This window comes from Gopherus evgoodei, chromosome 1 (assembly GCF_007399415.2).
Source record: "Gopherus evgoodei ecotype Sinaloan lineage chromosome 1, rGopEvg1_v1.p, whole genome shotgun sequence".
In the NCBI taxonomy this organism is placed as follows: domain Eukaryota; kingdom Metazoa; phylum Chordata; order Testudines; family Testudinidae; genus Gopherus; species Gopherus evgoodei.
The window spans coordinates 203,849,389-203,864,673 of record NC_044322.1 but is presented as its reverse complement, the minus strand read 5'-3'; the positions used below and the strand labels follow the sequence as shown (position 1 = coordinate 203,864,673).

The 15,285-nt window shown below is 45.9% G+C and overlaps 1 protein-coding gene across 1 annotated transcript in view; it reads right to left on the bottom strand.

Moving 5' to 3' along the window:
- TBX19 (T-box transcription factor 19) overlaps positions 1-15,285 on the bottom strand; it is a 44,154-nt gene that overhangs the window by 12,114 nt on the left and 16,755 nt on the right. Inside the window, exons 7-9 of the mRNA XM_030583408.1 lie at positions 15,093-15,281; positions 13,193-13,328; positions 12,350-12,447 (exon numbers count right to left, since the gene is read on the bottom strand). Coding sequence (XP_030439268.1) covers positions 12,350-12,447; positions 13,193-13,328; positions 15,093-15,281 — 423 coding nt within the window. The remainder of the gene's footprint in view (positions 1-12,349; positions 12,448-13,192; positions 13,329-15,092; positions 15,282-15,285) is intronic.

Below are 15,285 nucleotides of genomic sequence, written 5' to 3'. Positions count from 1 at the left end.
AAAGTCACAGCTGGTACTGGGTTAACTTCCCTGTTATTGAACAGTGGGCCCTGAAGTGAAACTCGGGGTCTTGAAATACCAAGGGGCATGACGCCTATTATATCAATATCCTCTTACCATCCTTAATACCAGGCACTCAAGTTGATCCATCTTAGTATTTAGACTGCTTGCATTTGTATACAAGCACTTATAAAATTTGTCAGTATTTAGTTGTCTGCCTTCATGTAGGGTGTCACTGAATGAGACTCTCTTTCATTTGAGTGTTTCTCTTCAGTTCGTACTTGTACTTTATATCATAGTAAACAGGAGAAGACAGAAGTTGAGAGAGTATCCCCTTTAATTAATCCTCTCCTAAGGAATGTGTCTGTCCGAACCCGTTGGCTTTCCCGCAGACTTTAGTTTAAAAACTCCTCTACAACCTTGTTAATTTTACATGCTAGCTATCTGGTTCTGTTCTGGTTTAGGTGGAGCTCCTCCTTCCTGCATAGGCTCCTCCTTTCCCAAAAGGTTCCTCAGCTCCTAATACACTAAATCCCTCTTCTGAACACCATTGTCTCATCCACACATTGAGACCCTGCAGTTCTGCCTAACTGGCCCTGCACATGGAAATGGTAGCATTCTCTGAAATGCTTCCATGGAAGTCCTGGACTTTAATCTCTTATGTTGCAGCCTAAATTTGGTATCCAGAACCTCTCTCCTACCTTTCCCAATGTAATGACCATGACCACCATCATCCCTCCTATACCCCTCCCCTTCCCGCACTGCACATAAGTCTATCTAGATGTCTCAATAGGTTCTCAACCTTCACACCCAGCAGTCACCACAAACCCAACTCTCTTTCTAAAAACTGAATCCCCCATTACTATTACTTGGGTATCTTCCTAATAATTGGGGTCCCCATATCCTCAGTGTGACAGGATACCGTGACATCATCTGGAAGGAGGTTCCCAACTATGGGATTGTTTCCCTTCACTCTGGCTTGAAGTTCTCCGTCCCTCGGAATTCCATCCTCCTGAACATCACAGAGGCTGTCAAGTTGGAGTGGAACTGCTCTAGTGTGTCTCTGAAAATCTTGTCCATGTACCTCCCCATCTCCCTTAGCTCCTATAATAGACCCGCTCTGGTCTCAAGAGCCCATATGCAATCTCTGAGGGCCATGACTTGCTTGCACCGAATGCATACACATGCCACCTGCCCACAGGGCAGGTAATCGTACATGCTGCATACAGTGCAATAAACTGGATTAGCTCCCACTCCGCTGTGGACTTCTGCCTGCATTATTTTCTTTACTCTTGCAGGGGGACGGGGGTTTTGTGTGCATTCATTTGTCCTTTGAGGGGTATTTTTGAAGGGGTGGTTATTGGCCTAAGTTTAGGATAAGTTTGCTTGGTATATATGGCTCTCAAGCTCAGTAGCGTAGCTGGTGGGATTCAGCGCAAGCAGCTGCTTCCGCTCAGGCTAGCAGGCGCAGAAGCGGCGCCTGTTAGCCACATGGCCAGAGGAGCCGCAGGGCGGCAGCGGCAGCCTGGCACCGAGGCCACACTGCCCACTGCACGGCTGGAGGAGCCGCAGGGCGGCAGGCCAGCACAGAAGCGCAGGAGCTAAGGTGAGCAGGGGGGATGGGGGCCGGTCTGGGGGCATGGCCAGAGGGGGGGAGCCAAGGGGGCATAGCCGGGGGGGAGCTGAGGGGGGGGTGCCTTTTTTATGTTTTTTGCTCCCCCTACCCTGAAAACCTGGCTATGCCACTGCTCAAACTCCCTCTCTAAACTCCCTTGCAAAACTCCCCTGGATGCTAGCTCCTCGGGTTGATTAGAAACTGGCTTTTTAACCCCTGTTCTCCATGAGTTAGCCCCGCCCCCTTGTCAAAGGATCCTAAAGGGATGAGGAATCAAAAGATAGCAGGCTAGAGCCTCATTAGAGAGCTTTCAGCCTAGCAGGATACTTGGCTTTGCACGCAACACACATTACCAAATTGCCAGGCACTGTAGCAACTTCTTTTAAAAAAATCCACAATTAGTTTAAAACAAATGTTGAAAGCTGAAATGTTTCATCAAAACAAATTGAAGAACTAGTGCTTCCTCCCACATGCAGTACCTTATAGCCAGTGATGAGCTGCCAAAATCTTAACAACTGGTTCCCTATAAAAAGTTCTGATTTAAGGGACGTGCCACAGTATGTACTTTTTGTACAGGGTTAGGGTTACCAAACGTCCATATTTTCCTGGGAAGATTTTTTGAAATTTAAAGTTCCTCCTGGCCAGCGATTTAAGAACCAAAAAGCCTGACATGTCCGGGAAAATACGGATGTTTGTTAACTCTACCTAAAGTTCATTTTTAAAAAGTTGGGCCTGAACTAGAAATGAGCTCCGTTTCACATGTGTGGGGCCCCACCACTCCCTGGGGGTGTACTAGAGTGACCAGATGTGCTGATTTTATAGGGACAGTCCCGATTTCTGGGTCTCTTTCTTATATAGGTTCCTATTACCCTCCACCCCGTCCTGATTTTTCACACTTGCTGTCTGGTCACCCTAGGGTGTGCATATGTGTGGGTCCCAGCTGCTCCCTCCCCCCTCATTGAAGCAGGTGTGCAGGGTTACTACCCTGGGAACTGCAGGGCACCACTGGACATGGGGCCAGCTGCATACAGGGGTACGGAGCAGGGTTAGCTGGAGACAGGGAGTGCGAGGCTGGCTGCTGGCCATGCAGGGGGTGCAGAGCTGGCTGGAAACAGGAGGGTGTGGGGTTGGCTGGAGGCAAGGAGGTGTGAGGTTGGCTGGAGATGGGGGGTGTGGGGCTGGCTGCAGGCAGAGCAGAGGGGTGTAGAGCTGGCTGGAGACAGGGAGGTGTGGGACTGGCTGGCTTTGGGCAGGGCCGCAGGGGGGTACCGCAGGGGTTGGCTGGAGACAGAGGAGTGCAGGGCTGGCTGGCTGGTTGGAGGCTGGCTGGAGATAGGGCAGGGGCTGGCTGCAGGCAGGGTGGTGGGTACTCACGGGGAGAGCAGCTCGGAGCAGCAGGACCCAGCCCAGGCCCAGCAGAGCACCCGGGGACCCACCCAGCAGCAGTGGGAGCCCCAGGGCCAGGGGAGCAGCAGCAGCAACAGGGCCAGTGCACAGGGCCAGGCGGCAGCCCACATAGGTTCCACAGCGGCCGGAGGAGGAATTCCATCACCTCCCAGCCGCAGCCCATCAAAGCCACAGCACCTCCTCCTAGGGAAGCGGGTTAACAAGCGGTTCAAAAACTGCTTTAAAATTTAACAACCAGTTCACGCGAACTGGCTCCAGCTCACCACTGCTTATAGCTCCATGAAGTGAGCATTAGCTAGGAGGCCAAGCTGGCAAACTCACAGGAGCAGTCCTTAGAGAGAGAGAGAGAGAGAGAGAGAGACACACACACACACACACGCACACACCAGTGCGATGACTGGCATGAGTAAATCTGATCTCAGTAATCCTACTCATCTTGGACAACGGTGCTAGCTAGATTGCTCGGTTTCACTGTTGCTTCTAGTCAGTTTCATTCACTCACCCCCATATTTAATAGGCTTGTGCTTCCAGCACTGCAGGGTGTAATAGACATGCTGGTGAGAGGCTGAACTTTTATTTCCTGTATCCAGTTATATGATTTGGATCAGGGTTACAAAGTGAGCCCCCCTCCGCCCCTTTTCAGCAAGGTACTCACCTGCCTAACTGAAGCACATGCCTATCTTCTACTCAAATACTTAAAGTTAGGAATGCGCTTTAGTACCTTGTTGAATCAGGGCCCTGTTACGTGACAGAAGTCAGTATCCATTAACTCCAGTGGTTACCAGCACACAGGGGAAAGTTCAGCTCAAATAATCTTGTTTTCATGAAGATGGGTGGTTATTTTTTTTCATGTCACGAAAATACTATATATACACAATGACTATACTTTCATTTTGGGCTGTACTAATTTGACAGAAACAATTTTAAAAAGAAACAGTGTTTCCCAAGCAGTATAATACAAGGACAATAATGTTAGTAACGCTCAGTACATTTATTATATTGCATTTACCACCAGCAAAACACTTTACTAATACCAATTAAAGCCCCTCAATACCTCTGAGAGGGAGATCAATATCCCCTTTTTATTCCCATTTTACAGGCATAGTTCCTCTATCACCAGACTTGTCCAAGATTACAGAATCAGTGGCAGAGCCAGACACACTGCTTTCCAGCAATCCCCATGTAAAGGGCACACGCTGGTAAAGTTGTCCACTTAAATCAACTCTTTTAACAGACAAGTCATTGAAGAGACATACAGGCTCCCAGAACTACAGTTCTTGCTATGGGCAACCTTGAGAAAATCTGCTCCAGGTTGCTGAAGTCTTGAATTTAAATGGATACAGACAAGGCATTTCACTGTACGCTGACATGAGGTACCTAGAGCAATATGTCTCCTCTCTGTAGGCAGGACCGGCTCCAGGCCCCAGTGCACCAAGAACGTGCTTGGGGCAGCATGCCGCCGGGGGCACTCTGCCGGTTGCCAGGAGGGTGGCAGGCAGCTCCGGAGAGTGGCAGAGCACCCACCATGGTGTGCCGCCATGCTTGGGCGGCAAAATGGCTAGAGCCAGCCCTGTCTGTAGGATTGGCTGTTCAGCACAGAACTAATAGACGTACAGCAGCATATGTTACAGAAATTGATTTTCTGTCCTGGTATTTGGTTATACACAGAGGGACTTTCATAGGAAGGGGCAGAGAGAGAATGGGGGACAGTTAATCACATCAGACTTGGAACTGGGCCATTTTCCAAACTGCCAGCTATAGCTAAGTGAATGGTTAGGAGGACAGATTATACACACGCACGCGCACACTTAACTTTTTGGTCTTCAGTGGGTTAAAGGGCAAGAACCTCACAGAGGTCCCAAAGTAACATCTGTCTCCAGATTCTAGGGGCCTGATTCTCTGTTGCGCTGCACATTGCATATTATTTACAATGGTGCAAAGTGATGGCAGAACGGATGTAAAATGCTACCATTCTGATGTGGAAGAAATTTACACCCACTTGGCAACAGTGTAAATGACTGCACGAGATCCAGGGCAATAGAAAATCAGGCCCCAAGAAATGCAAAGATGCGCAACACAGAAATCAAAACCATATCTGTTACACAGCTACATACACAACCCAAGTAGAGGCGGGGCGGCAGGAAGGGGGAACCTCTCTTACCTGTGCACAAATATTTGCATTTGGCTCCCAGAAAATGACTGACTGTGTAATTTAGTTAGTGGCTTTGAAACTGCTGTCATTCCTTTCAAAGTTGCTGCAGTGTGAAAGTCTCTAAACATTTTTTCTGTTGTTCATTCCACAGTCAATAGAAAGGAGTTATGCCTCTAACTCCCCACAAAAACCTATTTTTAAAAATTTTACAAATCATCTTCCTACTCAATGAATAGATATATAGTCAGTGGGAAAGTAATTTACATTTTAGAAATGGAGTTCTACTAATTGATTTTATCCTTATCAATACATTAATACAATTCTAGCTCTCTATATATATACATACACACACTATTTTCCACACATACTACCAGTATAAGGAGACAGTTAATAACTTATTACATTATTAATTTGCTGTGAGCTGCCTAGAGGCCCCACTTGAGATCACAGTCCTACTGCACTAGGCACTGTACAGACACACAGTAAGAGACAGTCCCTGTCCTGATGAATTTATAGTCTAAATATCCGTGGCAGACTAATGGTGTGGGAGTAGAGGCAAAGGCCTATCCACAGTTCCATTGCAGGTCAGTGTGGAGCCAGAAAGAGAACCTAGCTCTTCTGAGACTCTCCACCGAAGGCACAGTGCAAATTCCACATCTTATAAGTCATGATGAAATTGATTTGGGGAACAGTCATCTTCTTGAGCAGGGGATGGATTTCATCATGTAATGGGCCTTCTCTATATCTATTATGATCCTACCACTCCAATTACATGTGATTTGAGCATCATCTTCTCCCTGTATGTCATAATCAAGGACAATTTAAAGTCTGGCCATTCTGAAGGCCCAATTAACCTTTCTGTACATATGTACAGACAGACAAGCATGAAGTTATTCAGAACAGCACTAGGAATGCATTGTGTAGGTGCTCACTTACCACAGGGACAAATATGGTATAAATAAATAGGTAGAGCAGATGGTTAGTTTATGCCATATTAAATCATAAGCCACAATATTTCAATGTGATTTCTGCTAACCTCTCATCATCGGGAAGTTAAAATTCTACTTTTTGTCCAGGCCATGTTCATCCCTTTCTAAAAAGAAATCTTGCAACAGGAAAAACACATAAACAAATGGCTGTTACAAATCATAGCAATCAGTAAGCAACATTTCAAAAGCATTTTTAAAAGGGCCATTCAGTTTGTTAGAGCCAGAGCACCACCTAGAGTTTTAGATGATATAGTAAAAAGAGAACACAAGTGCTTTTTGGAAGGGCTTCCCTCAGTGTCTGATTCAAGGTGTTTTGGTGTTCCAGCTGTGCCAAGGATGCCTTTTGGTTTCCATGCACATTCTGTATCCTGTTTGTCATGGGCAAATCCAAAACATCACAGAACCACTGTAAGCTGAGAGACTGTTGAATAATATAAAGTAAAAAAATGGGACTTTCTAAGGGCAGACAGAGTACTGCCTGCACTTCGGCACTGCAGAGTTCCTAGCTACTCTTTGTTTCCTTCTACGTGTCCTCCATCCATAATTAGGAGATTTCCACACTGGGAGAATAAAATAAACATCTCACTTGCAATAAACATGGTAACCCTGACTCTAAGCAAATAATCATCTGCCCATGGAAGCATGTGCTTCAACCGTCTCAGCCCCCAAAAAATGTTTAGGCTTGGAAAATAAATGATCAACATGAGAACTTAGGAACTGAATGTCTTATGGTGTGCGTTTAATGAGCCATGTCTCTCAATAGTGGGAAAAGGGGTAGAGGGCTGCAACAAGGAATCACCAATGGTTGTGTTAATACTTGCACAGGGCACACACTACAAACTGATACAAACAAGGACTCGGAATGAGTCACAGGCTGTGGGGAGAGCAAGGTGCTGCTAGAAGTGATGCTGGTGACTCAACAGCTGGTGCTTTTCCATCTTGGTCAGTACTTAGGATATGACCCAGGATGGTGTGGAGAGCACCGTGCAGCTAAATAAAGATGATTTTTTAGGTGCGCCCTTCCCTCTGTAGCCCCAGCTATAATACAAGCGCAACCTGTTCTGTTCACAGCACCTGGACAGAGAAGTTGGATAAAACATCAAATGTTCTCACTGGAAGTTGCAATGTAACACTACTTTATTTCTTAGAATTCAGAACAATGACATACAAAAGCCAAAACCAGAGCAGAGAGACGAGGCAGGCTGCTCCGTAAAACAGAGGCACAACTCACTCCACCTTATTCTAGGCTGGCTGGCCACAGACGGATTGCTAGTTGCAAGCTTCCCTACAGAGCTCCTTAGGCTGGATACAGGACCAGGAAACTCCCCTGCTCTCAAAGTGATAGCTTGCAATTTCAACGGAGTCCTCAATATGCCACACAACCACGTTTCTGGAACCAGGCCCTGACTTGCTCATCTAAGCCAATTACAACAAGCATGGCTGAACTGTGCCACCACATAGCTGTTCCCACAACAGAGCTATGTGTCAGTCATGGCTCCATATCCATGCTGCCGTGCCTGCCTATGTTTGATGAATGCATTCTGGGAAAATCTGGGCACCATCCCATTGTACCTCAGCAGAAGACAGAATGTCTGCAGAACATGCACACATGCACGCACGCACACACACACACACACACACGCATCAGCAACACTTGGCAAGATGTAGAACTGAGGTCCTGACCAATTGTGGCTGTTCATACTCTCCTCTTGAGTTGCCTTTAAGAGCAAGTGCCACTTCAAAATCCTCTCCCCATTTGCACAACATTTCCCTGAGGAATAACACACCTCGCCTGCTGGCACATTTAACCCAGCTGGTACTACTATGGAAATCCATTCTGTGGGAAACGGATGTCCTTACACAAACTGTTCAGATCTCCCAAGTGAAAGAGGGATACCCCCTGCTTGGCTCAGGTCTTATCTTCCACCAAATATTACTTTTTTAGAAAATGGCACCTCAGTTTTATGATGCTAGCTGATTCAGGGTTGTGGAGCTCAGGCTAATTGTTTGTTTAGTTGTGATGTAGATGTTTGACTGGGACCCTTCCACCTTGCAGAGTCCTAGGGGCTTAGATGGGAGATAAGGAAGCAGCCATGTTCGTGCCCAGAGGCAGCAATTTAAGGGCTGAGGGTATGGCTACACTTGCAGCTGTACAACGCTGGGAGTTAAAGCTGTCTTCTTACAGCTGAGTAGGGAAAGCGCTGCAGTCTGTCCACACTGACAGCTGCCAGCGCACGGTCGTGGCCACATTGGCAGCACCTGCAGCGGCATTGGGAGCGGTGCATTGTGGGCAGCTATCCCAGCGTTCCAGAGGCTGTCACGTGCTTTTCAAAAGAGGGGGGTGGGATGGAGTGTGACAGGGAGTGTGGGGGAGAGAGAGAGTGGATTTTTGGAGCCGACACTGTGTATCAGCAGCTGCCTTGCAAGTTCCAACCCCTCCCCTACCCCTCTCTCACTCACTGAAAGCAATTAGCCCTCTTTGTTTTTTTCCTCACAGACCAGATAAGCAGCCTCCCCGAAACGGACCCCCCCTCCGTCCTTCCCGCTCGCCGTGCTGCTTCTCCCCTCAAGTCCCCTCTCTTCAAGCAAACACTAGCTGTGGGCCTTCCAAAGGGAGCCCCCTGCCTGTTCACTCATTCACAGCAAACAGTAGCTGTGTTTGGTTTTTTGATAAGCAGCTCCAGGAGTCCCAATTTCACAACAAACCAAACAGAGGCATCAAAACATAACAAAGAGAGTTCTCTTTACTTAAAAGGATTATGGGAAGGTTCCAGAGGTCAGTTACAGCGTATTAAGATTATTCCCTGTTTACACTGGCACCCCAGCGCTGCAGCACCAGCGCTATTCTCTTTATTCCTCTCGTGGAGGTGGAATATAAGCAGCGCTGTAGCCAGGGAGATACAGCACTGTATGTGCCTTGCCAATGTGGACAGGGAGTGAGTTACAGCACTGTAAAGCCACCACCAGTGCTGTAACTCTCAAGTGTAGCCAAGGCCTGAGTAAGTTTAGGCTCCTACAGGATTTGGTGGGAGTTTTGTGGATCACAGTGCAGCCAGCCCTGGGACTTAGATGCCCAAGTACCTTTTGTGGATGTGGGCCTATGTACGTAATCACCCTGATCCATTTTTTTCTCCTCTCGGTCCAGTAGAGCTAACACACCTATGGGGAAGTTCGCTGCATTCTGTCCCCGCTTCCACATCAATGAAATAAAACCGCAGTTTGCATATCTTCTTGTGATGGTAACAGCATAGCCAAAGCACAGCTCAATGACTCAAGAGCCAGTATGTGGATCTGGCAAAAAGAGCAAGTTAGAAGATGTGTTAACTCATCCTTTGTCATCTAACTATTTGGGGAGAACAGCACATCCTGTAACACTGTGGAGTCACTGGTTACCCTCTGCTAGGGTGACCAGATGTCCTGATTTTATAGGGACAGTCCTGATTTTTGGGTCTTTTTCTTATATAGGCTCCTATTAATCCCCACCCTCCTATCCTGATTTTTCACATTTGCTGTCTGGTCACCCTACCCTCTGCAATATCCATAAGTACACAATGCAGCTTTTGTGCTGTGAAAGGGGAGCTGAACAGCCAGCAGAGGGTAGCACAAGTTAGTCAATAAACCTATTCCTAGAGGAGACTGCTGCAGTGATCAGAAGGGCTCAGAACCACTTGTTTAAAATCTGTGTCTACAAACCAGAAGAGACCAACACTGAGAAACTTAATTATCACGCTTTGAAGAGGATTTGAAAAACAAAGATGAAAACTAACATTCATCGGCACTTCAAGTGCAGATAATTGCAGGAAACTAGAGTGGGGTGACAGACTTCATCACTTTTTACCAAAGTCATTAGCTCCCGTTTGACCAAGTGTCTTGTAATGAAGAGTCATTAGCCGATGGCTGGCTTGTGGCAGTGAAGCAACCTGGTGGTTTCAGTTCTGAGGGCAAAGGGGTCCACCTCAAATAAACTAATGGCAGTGCTGAGTCAGGTGGGGACGTGGCTTTGACTGGAACACGTGTCCTGAGAGGAAATGACGTGTCTCAACAATACTGAGAGAATCTGGAGGGGACAGCACAGGGGTGTTGGTACCAGAGTGTTTCATCTTTAGCTTAGTCAGTTGTACACCAGCCAGCCTGACTGAAAATGCTTCCAGTCTGACAGTTGCCCTGGGGTGCCTGAATGAGACTGGTATCAGTCCAGTTCACGGTCAAGAGAAGACCCACAATCATATTTGACACCAGTTGAAACACTTGTGCAGACACAACAATGTGGAGTAGTCATGGGGAAGCCTGGTCTGCCCTGGCCTCTTATGTAACTACAGTGGGGACTTAAGCCTGTCGTGCTGTTAATCCAGTACCTCTCATTAGTCAACAAGAATTGATTACTGGTTTTAAAGAGAATTTAAGAACTGTCGTGCTTTCCTTTTACCATAGTACAGATGGTCACCTCTAAAGCAACAGTCAACTAACGACACTCTTCTCTGTGTATCTCAGATTTGCTGACCTTCAGGGAAGGCTGCAAGGCCTGTCTTCTTAGGCCTTGTCTACAGCGGGTATATGCCTTGGATAGCCATCCACTGGCATCGCTACAGCTGCACAAATACAGTCACCTCCTGTACTCAAGGACGTTGCAGTTCAGTATGGTGCAGTTTACTGATGCTTGAAAGCAGGATAAACAGCACAGCATGAGCTGTGGCTTTCCCTAGCTACACCAGTGGCTGATATCATGGTGGAGCAAGGCCTTAGGCAGGCTTTGGGGTATGAAGAAACTTGATGGAAGCTGGTGTTTGGGAAATGGGTGGAGATGGTCTGCTGGGGGCGGGAAGCTAGTAGTAGTAGTGGTATTACACTAGCAGTTAGATGTCCCACGTGAGATCACAGCCCCATTTTGCTAGGCACTGTACATAGACTCAGTAAGACAATCCCTGCCCTGAAGAAGTTACAATCTAAATAGACACGACAGGCAAAATGAGGACGTAGGCAAGAGAAGGGAAGGGACTGCCCCAAGGTTATACAGCAGGTCAGTGGCAGAGCTGGGAACAGACAGTTCCTTTCTGGGTTGAGATTTGCTGCTGGTTGAATTATTTTGAACTTTGTCTGAAGCCTCTACAGTAAGAGAGGTGCTTTATTATTATTATTTTGGTAAGACAGTGAAACTAAGTCAAATCATTTCATTTGTGGTTTATTTTTACTCTGTCTGCACCCTGAAGCAAAATGGAAATGCAAGATTCTAATATTCTCTTTTGTAACTATTTGCTCAAAAATAATAATAAATATATGCCACTTAAAGAACTTACATCACTTTACGAACTCTGTATAGGAACCACTTCAACGCTGAAATGCAGCCAATTTTTTGGCAGCCTTGCTAGGTTTTCTTATAGCACACAAAGATTACACAACAGCTGTAGGAGAGGAAGGGAAGAATACCACCCTATGCAGGTGAAACTAGAGGGGAGTGTCTTAGGGAGACAGAAGGCAATTTCCTCCAAGCTGGAAGTTAGCTTCAAGAATTTTAAGAACTTCACAAAACAAGTATTTAAAAACATTAGGGCATTTACGGGCAGCATTTCCACTTTAAAACACTGCTCAGGGACTGTATGAGGATGTCATGGTTTCTGGTTGTTATGAAGTCCCTGCCAGCAATCTAATTGTGTCTGGCCTAAGTTACAATACTTATGCCTTTGAAATCCCATTAAAATACCCAGAAGCCTCCACTGGGACCTGAATCTCTGGCCCCTTTGCTTTGACATGGAAGCAAAGATGACTCTAAAGACTTGGATAGTCATCTGTCTGCTGTAGTGCTGAATGGTACAACAAGAGGCCAGCTCCTCTCTAACTCTTCCTCCTCCTTTGCACTAGGCCTCTTGACACAATCTTTCATTGCCTATTTGGAAATGGAGAGGTGCAAGGTTTATCATGGAATCTGGTGCATCGCTGAAATAGGTTCCTTGTGCACATGTCCCCTCCCCACTCTGAACTGTGATCGTAGGAGGCGTTCTTGTCCTATCAGGCTTGCTTGGAACCTGTGGAACATTCCTAAAGAGCTTCCCGCCCGTTAAAATGAATGCAAGGACGTCCAGGCAGAATCAGCTAGTCTGGCTAGAGCGGGTTCCCCTGGTGTTTCCATGTTGCTGGCGGCTGCTCCCTGTAGAGGAATCGAGGCAGAAGTGGTGGGCAAAGGGATGTTACCTCGTAGGAACGTGCCTGGAGCGCTGCCATTCATGTCACTCCCCGGGTTGGCAACATTAAGGGCACTGTTGCTGACTGTCCACAGACAGGGATAGGGGCTGGAACAAAGCAGTGTAAACCACAATAGAACTTAAACAGGTATTTCAAAGTAGATTAACACTTACAGCCCCTCCCGCTCCCATGGCACAATGTAGCAAAGTAAAGTGCATTACCCAGTATTGGCTACTGTCCGTGATAGCATTCCAGATTCAACCGGCCCCTGGTCTCAACTGGCAGCTCCTATGTGAAAACCCAATAAGAGCTAGGGCTGGTTTGGGGCAACGGGGGAAAGGGGAGGAAATGTGAAGCTAATTTTGAAATCTGAAAAGGTTTATAGTTCTAAATTTTGAAAATAGGTCCACCAGCTCTGAAGCTGATCAGCCAAGGAGAGGACATTTTTTTTGAAATGTTTTCTCCAGTGACTTTCAGAATTTTAAAATTAAAATCCGCATCCAAACTCCTAAACTACTCTTTGCTGCTTTGAAAAGACTAACTGTGCACTAACTAAAGGGTGGGGCTAATACTAATTACCATTTATTTAGTGCTCTCCATTTCAAAGAACAGCACAAAGATTAACTATTTAAGCCTCACAAAACTCTGCTGGTACACATTATTGTCTTCATTTTACAGATTGGGAAACTGAGGTAAAGTGATTTGGGCAAGGCCATGCAATGAGGCGTGGTCAGAAAGTCCTGAGTTCTAAACCTGTGCACATGCTTCCAAGCCATGCTGCCTAACCACAGTGAAGGAGAAACTTCTGGACTTGTCCGTTCTCTAATATCTATGGTTCCACTGTAACCTTACCTAGGACCCGCAGTGGCAGTTCCCTTGGCATGTGGTACTGAAAGCAAGTTGGCATGTGGTGTGGATGGTAAAGAAGCCCAGCTATCGTGTCCTGGAAACATCTGCAGATGATTGCTTGAGCTCTCGATCAAATTCACTTTGGAGGGAACACAAAAGTTTGGTGACTATACCAAGTTATTGCAAGGCAATAAAAGAATGTAGAAAACAGGCAGGACTGAGAGAGAATTTAATTGGCTAATTAAGGCTCCTCCCCATGGGCTTGCGACAACAAGCACACAGGGAAGAACAAACTTACTTTACTGATGGTTTTTTCACTCAAAAGGTGACTCGTGACACTAGTCTGGACGGCAGAGGAATGGTAACAGGACCAGAGCTGGTTGACTGATTTCGAACAGAACATTTTTCAATTGGAAAATGCCGTACTGTTGATATCAAAACTTTCCATGGGAACATGTCTATTTGGACTAAATTTTGTTTGGAAAAAAATGGTGAGCGTTCTGAAAAGGTTGATGTGTTCTGTGCCCTTATCACAACAGAACGGTTCAAATTTTCATTTCAAAATGATTGTTTGCTTAGAAATGTATTTTATATTATAAATAGAGTTGAGTTAATAGCTGGGTGTCCCAGGGCTTCCAGGCTCCTGTTTCCACAGGGGAAGCTTGGTGGGGCTATGCACCCTGACCCCGGGGCAGTCTGGCAGGTGGGTCTGCCCCAAAGCCATAAAGCGGAAACCCACCTGCCCAAGAGATCCAGCTCCAGCCAGCCCGCCAGGGCTGGTGGGCTCCCAGGCACAGAACTGTGGACAATGGAACACCAGCTGGTTTCCAATGAAAGCTTGCTTGTGTTTTGGCAAATTGCAAGAGATTCGGTGAAAATTTTGGTCCAGACAATTGGCATTTTCCAAAAAAGCCAAGTTTCAATGGAAAATTTTCAACCAGCTCTACTTATGACTAATATTAGAATTTAAAAAGTCAAAATCTCAATGAAATTTTTAATTTTATCAAAAAATTACCATTTTGGCTGACTCAAAACAAAAACAAACAAAAATATCAAAAATTTTGTTTTGTGGAAACTTTTAAATTTATTTTTGTTTTTCTTTCTGATTCAGAACAAACCAAATTTGGAAATGTCAGCATTTCCTGTGGAACAGAAATTCTGGGTTCTGACCCGCTCTAAATGGAATGTAGAACCTTTCATCTCTAGCATTGTCGGTTCAAATCCAGCCTCAGCCGACAATGAGCAAAGTTACTACCAGTTGCTGATTGTTAAATGACCTATGTGAAACAAACTGATGCTCTCAGTCCTGTTCCTGGTGAACATGTATCCATACCAGAGAAACTGCCACCATGATTGGTATTAATTGGCAGTCACGACAGGAAGATGAAGGACTGAATGGGACACAGTAGAGCACCTCAGAGAATTTAGAGACAGAGGGGGCTTTAAAGACACACTGACAATACAAAAACCTATTCCCAAATCAGCTCTTAATATTCCCTTAAGGGCTGCTTTAGACTCTGGAGGAATACTGTTTCATTACTTGGAGTGAAAGGAAGGTCTGAAATGGTTCTGGGAGTTTTGGTATAATTAATAAGAAGTAATTTAAACACAATTGCTATTCTCCCATTCTCATCTATCTTCACATACTTAGCCTTTGTGACATATCTACCTCTGTAACTTTTTATACTTTTGTTTTCTGTAAACTACACCATTAAATTTCTGAATACTCTCCTCATGTATGGAGTTCAGGAGCTATTTTATTCTTAGAGTTCAGTGCAGACTGATACAGAAGAGAGACACACTATGCTCTCTCCACAGACTTCTGTTTTTTCTTGCTTTGCTGTTTCTTTTAATGTAAGGAAGAATTGTGCAGGCTATGTGTGAGGAGACATTGCAGCCTTACCTGTTGGGGAATGATTTCTCTGCATGTACGAAGCAGGATATGGTGCAGCCCGATGCCCTCGAAGGGCCGCATAATGCTCACAGCCCTGGTGGGAATGCGGGGCAGGCAGAGACAAAGCTCCTCCATACTGATAATTAGGGTTTCCTGCTGTGCACACTGCATCTGGGTTGGAAATCAACCAGCCACCTACTGC